Here is a 24,783-nt window from a genome sequence, read left to right on the forward strand (position 1 = left end):
TAAATTACAGTGGAACCTCGTTAAAGCGAGTACGGGCTATAGCGACACCCCCGCTATTACGAGAGATAGCCGATGCACCGTCAATTTACCCTACAATAAGCGTGTTAAAAAAATTCGTTTTTACGAGACGCTTTTGGTGTTGGCTCTCGCCATAGTGAGGGTTTCACCGCCGGAAGACTTTCATCAAGACTCCTTAACCTCTGTAATTGCTAGCGATCTGTTAGAAATGAAGTTAATGGAGTGCTCAGTCTCAAATGTATGTGGTAAACTGTCGTTCGATAAATATAATGATGACGAAACAATGCTTTGCATGATTTTTATTCAGTGCGGCGCTCATAAATTGTTTGAATAGTTAGTCGTTATTTGAGTAAGGAAATTTAGTGATGCAAAAAAACATCGCCTTTCGTCTGGATTTATGCTTACGTTTATCGGATAGATGTTTATCTGTCGCAGCACCACTCCTGGGGGTCTATTCTGGTTCTTTCTGGCTATAGCAACAGCGATTTGTCGAAAAAATTGGCGTACGGTGACTGAACTCATATTCTCGTTTGCATTCGTTAGCTATTTCGCCAGATAAGCTTCGCTTAGTTCCTCTAGCGACGAAAAAGTTATTCTCGTTCTGTCTGGCGAGCAATTATCGAATGTAAACATTCGCCAAGAGCGAATTTTGCTAGCGACGACAATGAACTCGCTCTAGCGACTCGGCGAAGGAATTGGTGAGAGAACGACTCGTGATTTAATTTCAGCCATACACCATTATTATGTAATATTTTTGATCCCAATTAGTTTAATTGTTATTCAAATGCTCGGCATACAGCCTTTGTGTTGTTTAACCCGTCTTGTCGTTCTACGTAATTCAATAAATGGGATATTAAGTGGGTTATACCGTATCGGTGGCTACGGTCATACGCTACTAGATCCTTACAAGCCTCTCAACTTTGATAATAATCACCATCCAATAAATAATTGCCTATTTTGTGGACTGCAGTCGGAGATCGTGTGCTCAACCCCTGAAAATGTTGAAGTTATGCAATATTTGTGCCGAAGGAGGCGTTTGTTATGATTTGTGCCAGCCGAGAGGAAAGCTAGGAGGTGAAACAGGAGTGTAGGTTTATAAATCTATTATTACTTGGTTTTGCTGACTTCATCAATGAATTCAAAATGTGACGGTGTTTACGAAGACAGTTTGAATTAGAAGAACAGCCAAGTTTCGTATTGGCAATCGAAAGTGAGAAAAAGATCGTACCCACTATTTGCATTCTGATTTACTAGAATGAGATGTAACTATAGAATTCATAATTAATTGTGAGTATATATATTATGAAGTGAAAGGGGGTAAGATGTTGAATGTTTTCGTTATGCCTTTTCCGAAGGATATGTTTGTCAAAGTACTAAAATAAAAATTACAGGTCCATAACAATAATCCAATAGCAATATGTGGCGTACGGCTTGGTATTTCTCGGTGATAAATATATGGGAATGAGTGGGGCTAGTGAAAGATTGCGTGAAAAAGAAAGGAATTTGCACATTTCGTACGTAGTTTATAGTAGATACTGTTTGAGTTTTCCTTGGAAGTTGAGAAATGGAAATTGATGCAGTCAATACAGCTCGTGTGGGTAAAAAAAGTAAGAATGACTGATTTGCTCACAAGATGGTTTGACATATTAATTATAAATGAACTCGTTTGGCAAATGAGCATTTAGAGTGTGGAAGTTTACTAATTATTGTAATTTTTGTGACTAAGTAATGACCTCTCATCCTTTTGATGAACCTTAAGCAAAAGAAGTCTTCCCTTCTATGCAAATTTTCTGTTCCAATGCATTGCCTTCAACGGAAAAATAGTAAATTCATAACCTAAGTGTTGTTCGTAGCCAAACACAGGTTATGTACTACGGTTAAAATCTCCTAGCAAATTATCTACCATGAAAAGTAGCTTCCGAGTCATAGAATCAGTGGTGCCTATCTAGATACCTCAGATTAATAAATAAGAGTGCCAGTTTGGTTACCAATACTTAGTTATCTTATTTCAGGTTTGAATGTTTTAATATAGTGAAAGTAAACAAAATGATACTTTATCCTGAAAAAGTTTGATTTTATTCCACATAATGAGGAACTTGCATGGGTCGTAGATTGCTCTAAAAACTATTTTGAATAAGTCAAATGGATACATTAGCTCGCAAAAATACCTTCAGTTTCTCCATTCAACATCAAAAGAATTAAAAAAATTGCATTTAAAATCGAGAAAAATTTCTCTGAGCCGACCACTGCGCGAAGACACCCGAACGTTGCCGAGGCCAGGCGTGACGTCATAGGTGCCTAAACAACCGTAGGGAGTAGGGAAATACGCTGAGCGCATGGTGTAAAATTTGTTTTGAGGGAGTATTTAGCCGCTCATCGTCACTTTATTTTGTTCTGTTATTCTTGGGCAAGTTTTCCTATTGCTATTGTGCCTAGATTATTACTTGGGACATTAATAATGCGGCATCGGGATGATGAAGTACAAGCGTTTCAATTCGTATGTTTTAGTTATCAGAAAAATGGATGATAACGTTGCCACTCGTTCGATTAGTACACCTGAAACTCATCTACATCTACATAATACCCCGCAAGCCGCATAAAAGGCGTGTGGCATGGGGTGTTAGGACACCAACCTTTTTTTAGGACACCAAAAATTGATGCCACGACCCTCATGGAATTTGTTAAGACAAATTATTGCTATACGTCGGCGGCAAATCGAGTTGTAAAAGAAACTTGTAAGTAATACTGGAGGATAACGATCGTATGCTGTGCTGTTGACATTAGAGTAAGCTGTGCTGTTGAATTTGGCAACGCCGAATTAGCGGAGAAGGTAGTCCTATCCGTCCTACGGTACGAATTCACAGCAAAACAGTCTGCACACTATCCACATGTGAAATCGCGAATCGGTTCCGCTGCCAACACACACACAAGCTAAAACCTATTTCAATAATACAGGTAAATCCATAAACAATATACTAGCATATACCATAAAATTATAGTGGGAAATAGGCAAATACTCTTATCAAAAACTGGATGTCACTGTCACATTCTTATATTCATCACGTACAACTTACAATAACAGAACTCGTTATGATGAAAACAACTATTTATTCACTGATTTAAACCCTTAAATTAGCCCACACAAGTGATACAGGTGACTTTTCTCACTACTATTCGTTGAAATAATGGAATAACAAACTTCACACACAGTTTTTATTTTAATAGCGTGATCGTGAAATGTCATGTCTACGGTGAGCAACGGAGATTAGCACGCCACTAACAATTTTTACACCACTGTTAGACATTTATCGATAGCGTAATAGCACTTTTTACAATTCAATCACGATGGAGCACTGATAACTCTTGGCCGATATTTTTCAACCGTGTCAAACTTTGTGCATTACAACCACTGGCACTGTGATTTTTAGCAGTAGCGTCACGTTGAAAATAACACTATTTTGGCACAAAAATGTTGCTAGATGTCTCCAATCAGCGAGCAAAAGTTGCATTGACTGGAATTCACCCCATAATACAAGCACAGACAGTCCTAAACGACGAATTCTCCGGTACCTACGAATAAACGGATAAAGTTATTGTATATAAAAGCTAAGCGGACATTAGTAAACATCAAAATCGTTCTAATTACATACTTAAATGAATGATATGCCGTCGATAACATCAACTTACAATTAACGTATCCCCCTTCCAATGGCCGTGGCTCAGACTCCTGCAACGATGTTATTTAGGTATTATAAAATTTTTGGTTTAACTGCTCCAGTTTTATATTTTATGCCCTTACTCAGATATTAATATTATAAATAATGCAAAATATGAGGGCTTCCAAGCCTCTATCGTCGGATATTTATCTTTAAATATAAAATAATCAACACGTCTAACAAACGAAGCTCTCACAACTGCTGGTAACTATTACAAACTATCACAACAATAGCTTCGCGTGATGTTTAGGCACCTTTGACGTCATCGAGGCTTCGTCGGCAGTGGCTTGGGGGGTGAGGGAGTTTTTCCCGCGCTTTAAAATTCGTTATATTTATCATTAAATATCTCGCGAAGGAAAACTCAGATATACATGCGGTTTTCTTTGTTGTATTCAGAAAATAATTTTCTGTCCGCCTGTGAAATAAAAAAAATTCATGCAAGTTCCCCATTGAGCCTTAATTCAAGGAGAGCTGAAGAATCATAGAACATCAAAGCCAGATTAATCAAAGAAATACTATATTAAGGTTCTCAATCCTTGTCTGCTAATGGAATGTTTGAAACAATCAGAGTCAGTTGTATTTCTTATAATATTGAGCCAGCTGGGCAATTGGGGGAAGCTGTTGTCCGTATACCTATGTATTTGCTAATGAGGCTGAATTTACAGGAAATGACTGCATTCACCACCCATTATTTTCCATGCTCATCAGTGACCACTGAAAATTTTTCATCGATAAGCTCTTTCAAAGTATGTTGTATGGCGTTGGGCAAGATATGGTGGAAGTTCTTCATATTAGTAAAATTAGAGTTTGCAATATTTCTACTGAGTTTTAGCATAATAAACTCATTGTCAGTGGAAATATTGCAATTTCTAATTTTACTAATAACTCTTTCAAAGTCTTGAATGGAATTCTTGGCGTTGTTTTTTCCTAAAATATTAACCTTTACCACTACTTGTCGACATTTTACTAATTAATATGTTTAATAAGTTTCAAAAGGATAAGTGAAGACATATTCCTATAAGTCATTTTACATCACATATCTGGTACACATGTTAGTTTCTTGGGATTTCAATCCCATACATAGCTTTTATTAATTTTTTTCATTTTCCATCCATTGGACTATCACTAATGAGTGAAAAATTTCAAAAATCCATTAGGTATAATATCTTCAACACTTATAACAATGTATGACAAGATATCTCATTCCATTACATACTGTTAGAAGTGATCTACTCATTAAGGTTGACATAGTTCTTTGTAACATACATAGTTCTTCCATTAATTCCAGAACTATTGTCTCCCTGCCCTTGCTTGTTACTCAAAATCTTTACCTTAATCACTTTTGTCTGCATTTCAAGCTTGATGCACACTTCATCTACATCATTTATATCTAATTTATCTCCTGCAATTATTCCCTTTCCTCACTTATCAGGTTTCCTACTATCACTTCCTACTTTCTTTTCCTATGTCAATGTTATCTATACATTCCTGTATACCTCTATTCTTATCCTTCTTCTGGGTCAAAAGTACCAGTTTCATACTAAACCGTACTCCATATCTCTTAATCAACTTCTTTTTGCACTTTGGTGCTGTTATTTTCCCTGTGATTCTCCTCTTTTTATTTATTCCCTATCTGTCTCGCCCCGATCTGCATTGCTGGAGATATATTTTAACATGATAGCTGTAACGAATGTAATGAGAATAAGTCTATGATCATGTCACAAAGGCAAATTGCCTTAATAGATCTATGAAAGTGGAGTGGATGTGAGGGAAATTGCTTCTATAATCACTTCATAAATAGAACATGTTGCGATAAAATTGTTTGAGGAATTCATATTATCGCTTTTATGATAATGGAGGCACATACATTAATTATAAGTGAGTGATGTCAATGTGATGCATTCAGAGATTACTTGGTGCAGCATTTGAAAGAATGACCCCAGAAGGGAAGGGTAGTAAAAAAAATTATTTACTGTAACACCAGGTAACAACATAATTCCTTTGAAAACCCATATCCCAAAAGGACAGGTGCAATGGAGTCATCATGATGGAATCCTTATGCTTTACATTTGATACGAATAAATTCTTCAAATGCTATATAAATAACTGTATCCTTGTACAGAGGCGGATCTATGGGGGGAGGGGGGGGGGCTATCCAATTTACTCCACTTGGGTATCCAATTTGCACTAGAGGGAATGGTGATTTTTTCTGACCCCCGCTACAGCTGGATTTTAACCTCACCTAGACCCTCCCCCTGTTGTCCCTATCCTGGATCCACTACTGTCTTTGTATAATTTAGTACTCAGCTAAATATTTCAAACATGCTCAATGAAAGCTTCATATATTTGGGCTGAGAATAAAAGAAAATATGGATCACATGTATAGTATAGTATCCATAAACACCACTGAGAGTTGAAATTTCATGCTTTCATTATGATTAGATATGTTTTTCAACAGATTTTTTAATAAATTGAACCCAGCAACTTTAATATCTTATAGTATAAATTAAATAACTTTGTTTTATTCCACACTTTATTTTAAATAGCACCATTCGGGTTCCAGCATCTCATGCTATCATCAGATGAAAGCAGGTACTTTCACCTGATGATAACATTAGATGCTGGAACCGGGGCATGCTATTTAAAATAAAGTGTGGAATAAAACAAAGTTATTTAATTTATTCTGCAATGAAGCAATTCCACAAAATAACACCAGAGACCGTGTCTTATTTTTAATATCTTTGCACCCCATCTCTTTTCCTTAAATCTTTAATAGAATACAAGCCTTTGCTGTTGATAAGATATGAAGTCTAGTTACGATAGCACTTAAAACATATTCTAACACAAGGTTTGCAAAAATAGTTTTTACATAAACAATAGATCCCCCATCCCAAGCTATGAGCCAAAAAGAGTAGCAATATTTTGTTACAGAAGCATATTGTTGTAACAACATGCAGCCTACTTGTTAAGTATGAAAGGTTTGTTGCAAAATTTACATTTATTTAATAATTGGATGGCAAGTTTACTAGGCCATAAGCCCTTGAAGTAACTGCTGTAGGGTTATGCATAAGTATTCAAACTATATTCAATCTTCTCTAATTTTAATTTTAGACTGTGAAATTATGTTCATAATCAGTGATTTCTGAACATCAATTCAATTTTATGATGGCAATGAATACATTCTCAATGGCATTACCATTAAGACTCACTGTCCTCCCTATTACAATATCAACTACACGTTCTCCTGGACTCAGCAAGTAAACCCACTGACCTTGAGGAACCTATTTCCTCGTTAGCTCTTCCCCCTCCCACCATCACCACCTCCTCCCTGTCTTAACCCCCACCCTTTCCTAAGGTATATATAAGCTCGCAAGTCTTGTGTATATTCACCTTGATAATGACATAGTGTACTGTCGAAACCTGGGTCAGTATTAAAACTCTTGTGGAACATACAAAAGTGTATCTTCATAGTTTCCTATCAACTACACTATTGACAGCCAGTATCAAAATATATTTCACCTTATATTTCAATGGTAAGGGCTACTTGGTGTCATATTTCACATTTTATTAATTAAGGGGCCAAGGCCCAATTACAAAGCATAAAATTCTTCGTAAAATATCATAACAGTGACAAAAATATACATATTGTAATAGTTAATTATGTAATAGGTAACATCTTATCTGGTATTCCTTTCAGGTACCTCAATATAGAAGGTAAAGAATCAAAAAATAGGTCCACCTTGAGACATAAATTGCCGTCACGCATTATTTGCTGCAATGGGGAAAAGTAGGTGTAGTTGTGTGAGTGATGGCTAATGTCAAAAAGAGTGTCACATCTAGTGGAGTAAGAAGGGACTTTCATGAATATTTCTCTTAATAGGACAGGGGAATCAACTAGGTTATTTAACAGCTTATAAAGGAAAATAATATTAGAGCACTGTCTCCGCTTAAACATGGATGGAACATTAAACAAAGGCAATATGGCAGAATAGCTATAGTCCTTATAAAATAGTCGAAACTTTATCGAAACCATTCAAACAAACTTCCTTTGGATGGACTCTAAGGTATTAATGTGAGAGACATAGAAAGGAGACCATACAACAGAGCTGTACTCACAGTTTGATCTGACTAAAGATGTATACAGCACTTTGTAAATTTCAATACTATTAAAGTTTTTAACAAATCTTGAAATAAGGCATAGAGCTCTAAACGATTTTGCTTGAATATAATTCAGGTGTTGCAGAAAGTTAAGCTTGAAATCAAATACATATTACCCGTAAGTCTTTTATATGGGATTGTTGTGAAAGAGCAATTCCATTTAATTTGTATTGAAATTGAAATGGCTTTTTTTTATATGGAAGGAAACAGTATAGCACTTTTTAATATTCAAATTCAGATAGTTGAGACTACACCATTTTTCAAGCCTTTGTAGACTGTTTTGTAAATACACAGAGTCCATTTCAGAATGAATGGTTTGGAAAATCTTTAGGTCATCTGCATAGAGTAGAGAAGAAACAGGGTCAAGGACATCCTTGATATCATTTATAAAAACATTGAAAAGCAACAAACCAAATGAGAGCCTTGTGGAACTCCAGAAGTACCATAAAAAAATCTTCAGTTTCACCAGGAGAACTTTTTGATTGACCGAGTCAAATGCTTTAGAAAATCGGTATAGATTACATCTGTTTGAGTACCATTTTCCATAGCTTTCAGCAAATGTTTTGAAAAGTAAGAAGATTAGTCAAAGTAGAGCGACCTTTAATGAAACCATGTTCTCCTGGAATGATTATGCTGTTAATAGTAGAACTAAGTTTATCTACAACCAGTGATTCATAAACTTTGGCCAATGCTGATAGTTTGGCAAATAGGGCGATAATTAGAGATAACATTTCTTTTACCCTCTTTATGCACAGGTATTATGTAAGTGGATTTTAGGGAGTCAGGGAAGATGCCACTACTGAGGGATTTATTAAAAAGTATGATTAGTGGATACAGTAATGGGGTTAGACACATCTTCAAAAATAGGGGAGGAAGCTCATCAGAACCAGAGCCTTTGTTTAGATCAAGATTACCAAGTTAATGTTCAATTTCGTTAACTGAAATCATTAACGATGCTATAGTAAAAAAAGAATGTAATGAGTAGCCTGGAATAGGAGCATTATCATGTTTCCTATACACAGTGAAAAATATTTAGCAAATAAATTGGCTATCCCTTCACTCGAGTCAACAATTTGATCTTGAAAACACATTAAATTTGGTAATCTACCCGTACGTCTTATTGCATTTACATGACTCCAAAAGCGCTTAATATTACCAGTAATTGATGCCTCCAATTGAGACATATAACTATTGTGACAGATTTTTATCAATTTGGCACATTCAGACCTAATTTCTGAAAATCTAACATAATCACGATGTAAACCAGTTTGTTTATAAAGTGACTTTTTTACACTAATCATTTTTCTTAGTTCATAGCTAAACCAATGGGGATAGTTGCTGGACTTAATAGTTGTAATTGGAGTAAACTGTTGTAGACCTTGATATATTATTGAGTAAAAATGATCAAAGGCCTCATTAGTAGAGAGCTTTTCAAGTTTATTGCACCAATTAACTTTCAGTAAATAATTGTTCAATGAGACAAAATCACATTTCTTGAAGTTATATTAGACACTACAAAGTCCGTATACTTCATGTGACTCTTAAGAGTGCAGGAAATATTAAGTGCAGGATGATAGACGTCACAACTAAGAAGAGAGCAGCATTCCTGGGAAGTTGTCACTGAACATGTGTTGGTAAAAATTAAATCAAGTAGTTTATCAAATACCTTCTAATACTATCTACAGCTTAAGCAGGTGAATGATATCCGCAACACATATGGTAGAGTTCTAACAGGTGGAGTTATTAATGTTCTAGTCATTAAATCATTAGATTCCAAAAAATCCCAGGACACAATCTGCGGTAAGTTAAAATCACCCAGTAACAATATTTCAGAATATTTATCAGAATCATTGATATTTTCTAACGTTTCACAGTATGTGCAACAGTTTCAACAGGTTTTTGTCTCTCTAATGAAGAAATTTAAACTTAGTTCTGTCCCTTATTTAAATTTTATTTGCCAGATATTATGGATTTCATGAAATGTATTGCTTCTCAACAGTATATATATATATAGTCATAAATAAGATGAGATAATTTAAAGTTATGAAATATCTGCTGCTAGCTGACTATTATATGGCTCAATTCTCTTCGTGTCTTACATGAGTGGCATATGCCTAAAGATACCTCCTTATTGTGAACATTTTAATAAAACTGACAATTTTTCTATAAAAACACAAAATAATCAAAGGAATTACAATGAATTATTTATGAATTAATTGTTCATAACAATGACATCTTCAGTGTGACAGAAGTCATTCTGCACGTTATCATTTATAATGAACACAGATTAATTTGTCTATTAGACGGTGGTTGGTTATAAATTCTGTTATTGAAATTATGGCCATGGTGAGTACTTTGAAAACAGGAAAGGCTTTGATTATTCACAACTTGCAAGGTATTCTTAATTCCGTAAGGAACGCAGAGATGATGATATGATAGCGTAGGGGCCAAACTTACGCTAAGAAGATATATCTTACTGCAAAAGTATGATTAAAATTTATCGTAATTATGATTACATTGTAGCCACAAAATGTTCCTAAAATCGCTCGGGTGGTCTACTCAATAGAAAGCCATTTCAATTGGTTTCACAATACAAATGAGAATCTTCGTTCCCGTGTAATAAGCACAAACAGGGTTAATTTATCACTATTTCTTGCAAAGGAACTCCAATTTCATTCGATCCACAAATAGTCATTCATTATCTCCGTGTAATTTATGGTATCGCAGCACTCATAAAATTAACACTTTTACTTACTAAATATTCACAAATCGACGCGAGTACTTTTATTTAACGACACACAGATGATTGACCATATTAATCGTCAACGATTAAAACCGAAAATATTGGCTTCATCTTCGTTTTTAAGGCTAACCATCACTTCAAAACAAACGTAAACAAACCTTTCATCATACTCCACACTCGATTTTCCAATTCCGACTTTCGTTTGTTTCACTTTTCGCGTTCAATTGTTGGTATGAGAATTATCCACTTACGGGTATTCTTTATTACCTACATCACAGTATTTCGCTAAGAGAACGAAGTTACCCGAACTGTAGCGATAGGAGGAGCGAAAAGAACGAGAATAATCGCGGAGAAAATTTTCGCTACGCTTCGAGTTGCCGTAGCGAAGCGGGGACCCGAGCGAAAGGAGAACGAGAATCACCGCCCTGTTCCTGTATATCTGTTCGCAACAGGTATATTGGCTATTATTTGCTCCACCTCCGGTAAAGCGACAATTCGCTATAGCGAGTGTTTATTAGTGCACCGTGGGGTGTCGTTATATCGAGGTTTCACTGTATAAAATTCACGGTTTTTTCCAGTTTTTCACAGTTCAAATTGCATCAAATTCACGGTCTGTTGATAAGCCATTTTAGGAAGAAATATTGATCTCATAAAAATCACTGGCCGCACGTTAAATAAAAATATAGCAAACGCGATAAACGCCGGGAACGCAAAATGCAGCAATGAGAGTGCTCTTATGACGTCGCCTATTATTGTTAGCAAATTTTAGGGCCGGCTAAAGGTTGTGAGTGAGAAAATGGAGGGTGACAGGGAAGTGACGAGGTCGTCCAATCACAGCCTTAAGGTCTGCATGTCGTCATGAGACATGGACCAATATTTGCACTTCGAATATACGTGTGCAGGTAAATGCATGGACAGTATCTGCGAGTTGACTGACCTATTTTTCTTTTGATCCGTCAATCGTAGATCTAAAATCAAGTTTGAGAGGTTTTTAAGGTTTCACGACGAATATCACGGCTATTTCCAGGCTATTTCACGGTGGACGAAATTCACGGCTTATTCACTGTTTTAAGGTTTTCACGGTTGAGTGGGAACCCTGTAATATATGCTAGGTGCGACTCATCTGTCAAGTATCTCCATTGCTCACTTTTTTTAAATGCCATTTCATTTCTATTAACGGATGGTGTCCTAAAAGCCCCTACCTCGGAGCAACTTTGTGGGGAAGAATGTAAACGTGCTTTAACTTGCACAGGAGCAAGAATTGAGGGGAAAACAGGAATTTCATACTCAAAACTCTAATTATAAAACACAGCAGCACAATAAAAACAGCAGTGTGGGGTACTGGAGTAAATCAATGCTGTTTTTGATAAATTTAGTTATTTTATAAGATAATTTTAACAAAAATGGTATTGGATAAATCCAGTACCCCACACTGCTGATTTTGGAAGATTTCAGGGCACAGCCATTACCATTGGCTTCGCTGGTATCCATGCCTTATCAAATGCCATTTTATTTTCAGAAAATAACACATCTTTGCATCATTAATAAACAGATAACGAGATTTGATTTAGGAACACCAGTACAGTGAGTGATAAATAGTACAGATGAAGCAACAGATCAAAATATAATAAATATTCTTTTCTTCCCCAATTTTCATGAACATATGCATACAGGCAACAAAAGCTGGTAATATTATCATCAGTTGAATGATTTATTGGCCAGTAAAAGAAAATTAAATTATGCATATATTAGAAGAATTTCCTTTTCCTGCCACATGAAGAGTTTGCTTATGATGAATGCACATCCATGGACAGGAATCAATAGTTCAAATGAAAAAATATATAGACCAAATCCACAAATTCAAATCAGTGATAAGATCATCATGAACTTAGGCCGCTATTTTTACGGTGAAAAAATTATTCCCTCGATGATTAGTTAGGTTCATAGCACCTGCTCGCAATAAACTTAAATTGGGTACACAGGTGGTAATCATAACTGAGAAAAAAAATTCCTTTACTATTTACGAAATATGGGGATATTTTAAAGCATCATGAATCAGTGTGTTATAATTTGGGATTGTTTTCATTTTTAACTATGTCTTTGAGTATAACGTTTAGGTTGTATTAAACTAGCAGAAATTATAATTCCGTCTGATCAAGAAAAATAAGTGCCTCGTTGGCGGTATTACTCCACTACTTAAATTCGGAGGAAACGAACACAAACCAACCTGAAGTAACAAATTTCGAAGGATGGTTGCCGAGGGGGCAAGACAAACGAAAAAGGCTATAAATGAACTCTTCCCTCACAATGAAGTCAAAATAAACTTTTAAACGCCCTATCATCCAAAGCAATAGGTCCTGAACTGCAGCATATTTTTAAGAGAACTTGACCCAACAAGTTGAACTTCACGAAACTGAGACATATTTATCTTAGCCGCGAGTTCCACATAAAAAGAAAAACGAACTCAGCAGGCTAACTAAAAATTTGAGATAGGTACAGGCATCCTACAATAATTTAGAGCAAGCAAGATAAATAACAAGGTGACTGACCAAGTAATCGTCAATACAGAAAAATATCAATGAAGCGCTAGTCGAGTCACCTCAAAGACATTCAATGTCATTCGAATTAAGCTCATAAGAAAGTTACGATAAGCTAATACAGGATCATTGACACATCACACAAAAGAATGTCATTTACAACCGGGCGTATCCTTAGCAAGCGTAAACACGTTACTCCCAGGTCGAGTACACACGCCCCTTTGCCCTTGCGGAAAAAATGTGAACACTTTACAGAAGGGTTCACAAAAAATATAATGTATTACCTAGTTTTCTTTTCCAAGAACCAATATACCACCGTGTTATATCAATAAGGCTCTCAACCTTCCACAAGTTGAGCCACCTCAATATGAACCATAATGGAAACATTCCTGCGCCAATTTCTCGACATAACACAAAAGTAAACTGTCAATAGTGTCTTACCTCAGGATAGGCGACGTAGTGTTCGAATGTACAGCAATTTACTCGATAGAAAGATTCACAGCCTGTTTGACATTATCCCACCTGACAAATTCCACATTACGCCCAAGGCCCAAATTGAGAACGCTAGTTCCGATGAATCCCATGAAGATGTCGTTGAGCGTGAAAGCTACGCAACAGGGGTGCGTTCCGAATCACGCATCATGCGCATCAACGCATGACCTTGATGCAGCCGTTCCGAAATTGCATCAAGGCATTGATGCGCTTATGCTGATGCGTGATTCGGAACGGCTTGATGCGATATGAGCGGGAGGTATTCCCCCGTTCAAAATACCCGCAGGCAGCAGTGCTGGAAGATAGTTCGGGTTAAGCGATAACACAATGATTGATATGCCGAAATTTAATATGCATAGTACTCATGATGACGAACAACGTTTATTGATGCGTATATTAAAACTGAATTATATTCATTACGGTCGTTCGAAAGTTCCAAGCCGTAACTTGCAACTCATATTTACGTAAAATATAGTGATAGACTGAGCGAATTGACGGGAATTTGTGCAGCTAACTCGAAAAACGGTCAATAAGGAAGCGTAGTGTATAGTATATCTCAGCCATCATTGAGTTTTACGGGTCAAATTGTTTTGAAGATAAGATTTTTACGATCAATAGTACGTAGATTTAGCTGCTAGACATCAATTTATGGCTTTCCGATAAGATATACGACTTGAAAACATTTTTTTTTCATAAAAATCGGGAATGAATACTCGATAAAATTTTCACAATTACTTTTTCATACTGCATATATAATGCTTAAAAATAAACTCCAAGACATTTTTATTTAAGTATTCTACCGCTTGGTATTAAGGTAGGTTTGCATGGAGCATTCCAAAAGTCCCTCTTGCCCCCATGGACTTCCCTCCTGAATTCACAACTTCACCCTTTTCATGCTATCTAAAAATCCTATTCTCTCCTTTGTTTACCCAACATTCTATGCCCTAATAGTGAATTCAACATCCACTCCCAGCTCAGTACTTGCCTAATCCATATCTCCTGTCTCCTTTGAATGCTATCCAGAAGCTGTCTCTCCTCACTCAACATGTCTCGCACTTGACCTTCTTTCTTCTCTCAGTCCACTTCACTTTCTCCTTACCCACATCTCGAACACCTCCAGCCTCTCCCATTCTCCTCCCTAAGTGCCCATGTTCCCACACTGTGAAGTGCTATATTCCTGATCAAAATGTTACAAATTTATCAACCAATGTACTGTCTGTAAGCAAGCTAGTTAAAAAGACACAGCTGTCTTGTGTAATGAATTTAGGTACAGCTTACTTGATGCCAGATCTTTGGAAGTAATAGGAGTGATTTAGCCACTAGTTTTGAAGAAAATGGCATATGTTGTCAAGATTTGAAAAAATATTATTCAGAAAGTAAAAGTAATGCAACTTGTTATGTAGGATTGACTGTCAAAGCAGTAGAGGACTGTTTACTAAGTCTGTGGCACAAGAGTAGCAGACTTGTGACAGAGTAACATGCAGGTTATAATGTGGTTGACAGTGGTGTGGATTGTCCCCCTAATAATAAATTTCAGCCTTGTATAGCATATGTTGATGGCAAGTTAGCAAAGAAATGATTCGAGATAAGCGCTAGAATGGAAGCTGTATGTAATAAATTAAGTCTGATCCCCTCAGAATTGTGTGGTCTGATGGTATTATAGGTGAAAATATATTTATGTTATTTATGTAAAATATGCATATAAATTCAGGGGTAAGGAAAGAAAGGGATAGGAACATGGAATAGAAAAAGGACGAGGACAATGTATGCTCACCTTCACTGATGTCTGCACAAGAAAGGTTTTTGTTTTCTTTATTAAAATTAAGAAGTCTCATTTAGTCCTACAATGCTATACAATTTTTAAGGCAAGCATGGAGAATGAGACAGGGAACAATATGAAATGCCTGCACACAAATTATGGGGGTGAATATATGGGTCAGGCATAACAGGGGAGGTTAAGGGCATGTGTGCTAAAATATTTAACTACAAAATCTTATAATCTTCAAGCAGAAATGATTAGCTGAGCCAATAGAAAGCTAGGTACAAACTCTCTGGCATCAATTCACTAAAATATTATTGGGTTGAAGCTTGTTGAGAAGCTGTATATCTCGAAACAGTACCATCCAAAGCAGGAGGGAATGCATTACCTGAGGAGAGATGGTTTGAACGAAAATTTAATCGAAGACATCTAAAAGTATTTGGATGTATTTTCTATGCTTATGTGGCTAAAGAGCAATGAAAGATGCTGGATGCCAAATGCAAAAAGTATTGGCAAAGGTGAGGAGTCAAAAATGGTATTTTTTGACTGACCCTGATATTGCGGGAAGATTCATCGAAGCAAGTGATGTAGTATCCTTTGTAAATATGTTTGGGGAGCTCAAACCAGTCCAAATATCTCTTGGTAACTCTTTAGTTCTACCTAGGCTCTTAGGGGGATAAGGGATAATTAGTTACTAGCCTCAACCTGACAGTAGAGAGAATGGCAGTGAGGGCAAAGGTAGTGAGGGGAATATCAGAATATCAAGTAATGAAGACTCCATCCCTGAATCAAGTTGTGAGGGTAATGACAAAGTTCCAACTAATGTAGACAGTAGTTTTGAGAGTAATCAAGAAAATGAGTCAGTGTTTGGAAGCGAGGGAGGAGAAGCAGAAGAGACGTTTTCTTTAAAAAATTAAGTGGCTCGAAAACTACCAGATCACATAATCTCCTTGTCATCTACTAACTTGACCTGCAATCAACCTTTGTCTCATAGACGCAGGTTTGAATGTAGCTCCTGCAGTGACCCAAAAACTTTTCCTGATGTTCCATTTCTAGTTTTGATTGGTTGTCTTATGTATGCAATGATTTTTACAAGGCCAGATCGTGTCTTTGCAGTGTCAAAGTTAAGAAGGTTTATTGATGATTTTACAATGCAATACTGGGCATATGCAAAGAGTATATTAAGATATTTGATGGGAACTATAAATCATCTTATGTCTTATTCTTAGTCAGGAACATTTCTGGAGGGATACAAAAATGCTGACTTTGCCATTGACAAAATAGATTGAGTGTCCTGTACTGGATACATGACAAGTTAGTTAATGGAGCAGTGGCTTGGGAAAACAAAAAGCAGTGCTGTGCAGTGGCTATGTATACAATAGAATGCGAGTATGTAAGTTAGGCAACTGGAGCAAAAAATGGTATTTTACTCTCCAGAATTGTAAAAGAAATCATTGGAAAGAACTGCATTAAAAACTTGGTACTGGTGTGGTGCATGGAAGGTCAAAGAACAGAGGTTGGACATCATTTTGTTAAAAACTCTGTTGCCAAAGGAAAAAATAATTGCTGATTACATGTCAACAAAATATGGTAGCAAATGTGCTTCCAAATGGGCTTAACAATGGCAAGCATTTGAACTGCATTAATGAATAGAATTTTGTAGCTGATGGAAGCAACTAGTTGAAGGGAGGTTGTTGTGCTTGTAACCTAGTTGCAAAGTTAAGAAATAAATAGCTACAACATGTTAAAATAGTTCTTGGAGTGTAGGTCAATGTCTCATTTTTCAACATAGGTACATATTTTACTGTTCCGAGTCCATAAAAAAGCCTTAATCACAATAAAATTAGGTACATTTTGTGGATTGGATAGTTGGAAATTGTCCATTATTACTTAGAGTGGCATTCATCAAATAGAATTTAGCATTTCCTTCTGATCTTACAAAATTTTATATGGTGTAATTATGACTTAAAGTTGAACGTAAACATTGAAAACCGGTAATCACTATAGTTATGGCGATTTCCGATTTTCAATGTTTTTGTTTACTTTTCAATGTTTGATATCATATACGTAATGCAGCTTCTTAAGACGAATACCCAAGTTCAACTGAGAACCATTTTGGAAACCCATTACTTTTGATAACATTGATAGAAGTGTGCCTTTACTTGGATAGCATTTAGGAGGACACTGAAAGTAAGTTGGCCGCGTCATCAATGCGTCGATTAAAGAGTATTTGGAGCCAATTTATAAACTAACTGCAGTACTGCAATACGTATTTATCCGGGCTTACCAAATCACACGCTATGAATAAAATAATAGCACTGAATATATAAACACACTGAATACTCAATCAACTCGATGGGGTTCTTCAAGCACACATCACTGCAGTGTACATGTAAATCAAGCACATATCCATGATCCTTGTATAAATAAATTAATTGATGATGTTATTTATCACGGCATCACTACCCTGATTGTCCCTTTACTTGTGGTACCATAACGTGAACTAATCTCTGTGGCAGGGGAAAATAATTTTAGTACCTACCGAAGAAATTCACTCGCAATGAATGTATAATTTCGCACATTAAATAGCTAATAAACGTTTGGCAAAATGGCAATAATTTGCAACATATATGCCTTCAAATGATAGACCATGAGATTATGCAAAGCGTAAGCAATTGTAATATTCCGACGAACAAAGTCTTATATTGTTATTTTGAAGAATCTATTATACTATAAACCACAGTCTCTGTGTTATGAACACTCCCTGATGTAGCTTTTCAACTTATCTTTTCACAATATAACGTTAAAGTGTCGAACATTTCCACAAGTTAGTGTACAGAAGCAACATTACGGTTAAAACTACCACACCAGCATATCAATGTGTGAAATTATAGATCGTATTTTGCATTTTTACCACCAATGAAATTAATAACGGTTGTAAACAAGTTACATACACGCACACTTCAACGCAACGAATATACATTTTCCCATTTTCAATTTTATATGGACTAATTATTTCAAAAACTAATATCTATAACTCCTTAAACTCTTTCCTACGATAGTAGAAGCAAAATACAGTCGTGTAAACACCCTATGCAAACACAAAACACCAGTCACATTTTTAAAGGTTGCGCCCATTTTCGCCTTCGCATCAACTGCATCAAGAATTTCTGATGCGAGCCGATGCGAGTTGATGCTTCCGAAACCTCGAAATATGCTCGATGCAGGGCCGCATCAATGCGCATCAATGCTTGATTCGGAACGGCCTGATGCGCATCGATGCACATGATGCGTGATTCGGAACGCACCCCTGGGGTTTTTGAAGTGGGTCTTGATGGTGGGATGTTTGAACGAGGGAAAATTATTAAATCTAGCACTTTTCATGTCTTCCCGAATCATAAAACTCTGAATTCGGTGGAATAACAATACTTTTGTCTAATTATTTTCAACGCTATGTAAATACCGAATCATACTCGACTGATTTCAACGGACTACTGCCCATCGGAACAGAAATAATCTGAAATGCGCCTGTGAAAAACGATTTTACCATTATATCACATCGCCATAAATTAAAACGGTGCGTTATTTCCCCACCATCCGACCGCGATTAAGATTTCGTTACAATGCAATTTTCCTGACATCGAAGGAAGTCGGCATTGGAGAAAACGACGATGCTTCCGTAACTCCTGGCATGATCTCTCCTTTGTCCTCGTAATGAAATGCCGCCTTCATTTTTAATAGCCGCAATTCTACAATCCTTGTCGACAACATTCGAATGATTCCAATCAACAAACAAACTGCGTATGACGTGTCGCGGTGCATTCGCAAAGTTAGAATTAATTGCTTACTCTGTGGGTGCATTAATCCGTACATCGCGTATCCAACAATCGCGAATCTTATGTCGAGGCTACATCACTACAAGTTGGAAACATACCCGCGATTTCTAGTGATTGATGCGTATGCTACACTATTATTTTGGATAATCGTTTTATTCTTCAGGCTATGAATTACCGCAACAAGGAAAATTTCCTTCCCCAACAATAGTTTCCCATGACCTGGGTTCACAGACCTGCTGAAAGCCTGAGGATGGCGCAAAGCGCGGAAAGGCCCCCAGCCAATCCTCAACAGAGGAATTGAGATTGGGTAAATTGGATTGCTTTTACGCATGTTTTGTTGATTCCGCCTCAAAGAAAGCCTTACCGCCTTACAGCGCTAGTCGTGTCCGCCACGTGCAATTGACCGGTTGTGACACGGTGTTGTAATCGTTGTAATGACCATGGCCACGGGAGGAAACGATGTAATAGCTTATAGTGAAGATTCTCTCGATCATGACCTTTATAAGTCTAAGCTTCAGTTTAGTAAAATTGTCAAGGTATTTTTTTCTCTTTCATTCTTTGAGTTGTATCATATCATGACTTCTCGCGTGCTATTCTTCGTATGGCTTTTATAATGGTGGCCATTTCTCGCTCCCTTCCTTGCAGACGCATGTTTCGGTATGGGTCCAGCTCTACGAGCAACAAAAAAACCAAGCTCTCATTTCGGTTGTGGCTTTGGTTTTTCGAGCATGCAAGTGCCCAGTCATTGTCGAAAGCGTAATTCCAAGTGATTCAACAGGATGGCAATGTTATCTTGAGAATGTGGAACAGACGTTGGAAGCACTCGTAAGTATCATATTACTCATTTCCTGCACTATCTTTGTTTTGGCCGGTAAGTATTTGTAGGAGATTCATTTTTGTGGAGGAATTAAATTTATTTTTGATTTTACTGCTGATTTACATCGAAATTCTGGCGTTAGATATTGCAGATGAAGCAGTGAAATCATTCGCTTTGCACATCTACTTGAAGCTTTTTATTCAATGTTGCTGTGTAAGGAAGCAATTCGTATTCATTTCCTTTTCACCCCCTTTGGTGGTACCTGTGACTATATCGACGTTTCCTTGATTGTCCTCCCTGCACATGGCATGGAGGACAGTAAAGGGAACCTGCCCCTCATCGCACTGGTGGACCAGGGCAAGTCTCCTTGTCAGGAACCCTTATGCCCATCCTGCCAGTTTTTGAGGGGGCATTTGGTATTCTTGAAACTTTTTTTATGCTTCCATTAAGCGTTGCAAAATTTTTGGCCATTGGAGGATTTGGTATTCAAAAAACAAAATTTGAATGATTTAGACATTTTGTATTTGTTCCTTAAATATTCTAAAAGGTTCCCTAGCATTCTCTGAATGCATTTTATCTTGTTGGGTTTCCTTGTGAGGATTCGTTGAATGTTCTCCAGAATGGCTATTTAACCATTTCTTGGGCATTCGCTGTGCAATATTAATGCTTAGAGGAACCAGGAGGTATGGATTTACGTAGTAATCTGTGGGCTTTTCATAGGCGCTTAACATAAGGGACTTTTTGATTTTGCCTGCGCTATCATAAGTGTTTGTGTAGCCTCTCTGTTGGAGTCCAATACAAGAAGCTATGTCCATGAGAAAAGTCCAACTAGAAGTTATCATTACTCTGTGAATGCTCAAAACTATATACCTAAGTGTTGTCATTGAATTTCAGGATGCAAGTTGCGATCCAGTTGTACCTCTGATCGAAGACAAGATGTATTTTTACGCCAAAAATTTGAGTCTATTCTTGAATTGCATTCTGGAGAGTCGGTGTGGCATATTGCTGGACAACTTCTTTACTGAGAACCTCACTGCACTGCTCAATGTTTTGTGCCGATCACCGTACAGAAATTTTCGACATGGATCTACTTTAATTGGTGAGTTACTCGAGATTTCATGTAAATGGAAGCATGGACGTACTCAGCGAGGGGCAGGAGGGGGCAGCTGCCCCCCCTTGAAGCAAAAATCGCGAATGTCTTTAAGAAAAATAATATTTATTCAAGCAAATAATTTTAAAAGCTAATAAAGAGCTGTTACAGTTTCCTTAAAATGTTGATTTCATTCACATTTTCCATGCTTAAGTCTTACCTTGAACAACCATGGCTTTGCCCCCCCCCCTCCTAGTTTTGATCCTGGGTACGCCCTTGGACTGGAGAAAGCATATGTTTGCAGTACAGGGACGAAGGAAGAGTGGAAATATGGAGGGGGGAAAAAGTTGACAGGAAGTGGTGCTATAGTGAGCACAGATGATCTGTGGAGCAGAAAACGTACGAATGCACCCTTTGCTCGTAGTCCTTAGGGCCGTATTCTTAGTCGACCCCACATATCTATCCATACGTAACAAAAGGCCCCTACATGCGTTTCTCAGTCGACCCTACATAAGTGGTGGGGGGTGATTCCGTCGTCAAGTTCTCTGAGATATCGTAGATGATGGCGCAGCACCAATTTTCCTCTCTGGTGGCGTAATGGGAACTAACTATGAAACTAAGAAAAGACGTCTGATAATTTTCGGGCTTATTGTTAGGGCAATGGCTCAAGGTAAATAAACAATCGGTGTCGTCCACCAGGTCGTGTCGGCACCTTTATTATCGCAACAAATACTCTCATATCGAGCCTAAAGTAGAACCTTATTGTCTTTAAATTAATTCAAAATCGGTCTGTATAAGATAGTAATAAGTACAGAGCATATATGATCATTGACATGGGAACTTACGTTGCATGTCAAGGTTTGTCATTTGCTTTCACCTTCCGTAGTTAAGTTTATTATGTGGCAAATAGTGGCATGAAAATATGTATTCTATGGTTATACGTAAACGAAGTATTGGTTTCCCAAAAGTATACCAAGTTCCAAACGTGAAAAATATTATTATATATTTGTAGAAACAAGGTGCATGTATACCGCGATATTGTTCTTATGAGTTCAGTCAATTTTTTTAATTATTTAACTTGGTGGCTTTAAAGTGGTAGTATTATTACCTTTCCGCTGTGTTACGGTACATTTAAAATGGTTTATGTGAGCTCGTCTCCCTTAATATGTAACATAGATTCTTTAATCGAAGTGATCAGCAGACGATATTTGGCCGCCATGTTTTTGTAGGGTGTAGGGTAGGGCGGATCGGAAAAATCGATTTTTTTCAAATCCATCTGGCCCAATGAAAAAAAGTTGTGGGACCGATCAAAAATAAGGCCTGAAAAATTTGAGACCTCTAGGTGAACCCCTGACCCTCGCTCAAATGCAATTTCGGGGGGGATGGTCGAAATTCGAAAAATATGGTATTTTATGGTCATTTCCTATAGATTTTGCCGAGTTACTGCCCTTTAGGGCAAAAATTTCGTGCATTTTGATGTATCTGCCACCGTTTCGCCACAAAATGCCTAATTTTAGTCCGCGTCCGCGAAGAAAATACTCCAATGCCCACGCAGCGTCGCGGATACAAGAACCGCAGGCCGATCCCCTCCCCTCCTTGCTCGCTTCTACCCCTCCCACGCCTCCAATACAGCAAAATTCATCCCGCGTATGCTGCTAGGAGGTCATTTATCTTTGATAACATAAATCGGAAGATGGTAGAAGGTAATAAAGAAAGCTTAGTGAGACGACTTGTCCCTTATTAGGCGCCCCGTCGGGGTTAAACAAATCGATGTTACCAACTTTTAGAGAAGTGATGAAATAGTTTTAGATCCGAGAACGCAGGAAAGGAGCCTACGGTCCATGAAAAGGCCTCTCGAGTGGCTAAAAAGGAGTGCGAACTTCGGATATGAGCTCCAATTTCGGCATTGTCCGACAGATGTGATTAAATGGATTTTGTGCGAAAGCCGCTCGCGTGCCCTCCCCGTAATCCTCTCCCACGCGCCAAATGGACCAAAATTTACACCAAGTGTGTCTTTATTCGTTAGTCTAACTAATATTTAATGTTTCATCATCGTCTGTGGAGGAACAATCACGAAAGAATTACTCAATTACCTGCTTTCCAATATGTATTTCTTATGTCGGTGTCATTCCTCGTTTCCGCTGTTGTCAACAAAGTTTTGGTGAATTTCTTCACGAATCTCTCGACCGTAAGTATGTATAATAAAAAGAAATATTTAACTTCAAATTTGAACGTTCATCTAGAAATTTTTGAAAATCTGCAGCACTAAGGTCAGATATAGCCGGAGGTACTGTGGTCTCCCTCCAATATGTCATCAGCGAGTAGTCCTTAAAGTTGATATTAAAATCCAGCAGTTTAAAAAATCTCGGATCGGCCGCCAAACACATCCTTGCAACAACGCAAATTCGGTCCTTAGATTGCCCTCCCAATGTTTATGTCGCAAATCAAAGTCAACTTAGTGCAATTAGCAAATAGACCTCTGTAAGGGATGAAATATGATGTGATGCTTTCCCGGCGAATGATATGGGTAAACTCTTCTCGGGATTCATCGAAATTTATCCCTGATGATGAGCCCCGAGTCGGAGCTTGAAACGTTTGCCATTATGGAAAAATTAACCCGGTGGGAATCCCGAGAAGAGTTTACTCACATAGCAAGGGATGTTGGAATTATGCTTGTAGCATAGGGTTCATGCCTCCTTTTTGGGCGGTATTCACTTGGTACCATAGCATTCAAATCCTTTTTAATTTTGTGTATCTAATTTTTACTCGGAAAAGAATCGAGAATCGCAGATTTTATAACTTTTGCTAATCCTCCGACGGGGGAGGCAAAACCCCAAAAGTGGGACACTGTTTCTTCAACGAACATCACACATTCCCCTCTAAGCTTGAATTGATAAGTCCTCTTGCCTTTTTTCATCAGACAAATGTATGGTCTTTCACTCCATCAAAATGTAACCCTTTGATGACACCCTTTGATACCTCTCTTTTCGTATTCACAATAATTAGCATCTTTTTCTGTCTACGTAAGTAATCTTGCAAACCACCTTGGATGTTTCTTACGAAGTCATGATTTTTGCGTCAACTAAAGTTGCGGGGACGATCATTGCTGTTTCTTGGTTCTTGCATATACCTCTATCACATTTGGCGGACGCATTTTCCACGCAGAAGTTCCAGTTTGAGTTTAGTCCTGAATTTTTATTTGATGAGGAACGTAGAGATAAAAATCGGATGATTTCTCTTCAGTTTAATTTTCTTCGGATGAATTGATGAAGAACATTTTTGATACTATTTTCCCATACAAGAATTGACGATGTCGACTCAACGCTCTTCGATGATTCCCTTTTTTTCTCTGTTGTCGAGTTTCTTTAGGACTCAATCCAGCAGCTATCATCTTTAGTTTCGTCCGCTGGTATCTCAATATACTTATTCATTAGGGGGAATCTTATGCTTCTTCTTGCACTTACACGCAAAAGTATAGCATGATTTCAAATGTTCCTTCAAATGTGCTTGAGTTTTGTACTTCAACAAAAACCCTACTTTTGGCCTATTCGCATTTTCCGTAAGTTTTAGTACTTTCTGTTGTACCGCTAAATCCATTTAGTCACACACATAATGGA

General features: G+C 37.4%; 2 protein-coding genes across 4 annotated transcripts in view; one reads left to right on the forward strand and one right to left on the reverse strand.

The window, feature by feature from the left end:
* LOC124169817 overlaps positions 1-13,761 on the reverse strand; it is a 61,886-nt gene extending 48,125 nt beyond the window's left edge. For 2 of the 3 annotated variants that reach the window (XM_046548595.1, XM_046548593.1), the window contains exon 1: positions 13,614-13,760. The gene's annotated coding sequence lies outside the window, so the exon portion shown is untranslated. Of the gene's footprint in view, positions 1-13,613 lie in introns of all 3 variants that reach the window. The other variant, XM_046548594.1, reaches the window with a different exon arrangement.
* Positions 13,762-18,753: 4,992 nt separating this feature from the next.
* The window catches only part of LOC124169339 (cohesin subunit SA-1-like), a 58,251-nt gene continuing 52,221 nt past the window's right edge, over positions 18,754-24,783 (forward strand). Inside the window, exons 1-3 of the mRNA XM_046547921.1 lie at positions 18,754-19,795; positions 19,905-20,084; positions 20,971-21,175. Coding sequence (XP_046403877.1) covers positions 19,694-19,795; positions 19,905-20,084; positions 20,971-21,175 — 487 coding nt within the window. The 5' untranslated portion in view covers positions 18,754-19,693. The remainder of the gene's footprint in view (positions 19,796-19,904; positions 20,085-20,970; positions 21,176-24,783) is intronic.

This window comes from Ischnura elegans, chromosome 12 (assembly GCF_921293095.1).
Source record: "Ischnura elegans chromosome 12, ioIscEleg1.1, whole genome shotgun sequence".
NCBI lineage: Eukaryota > Metazoa > Arthropoda > Insecta > Odonata > Coenagrionidae > Ischnura > Ischnura elegans.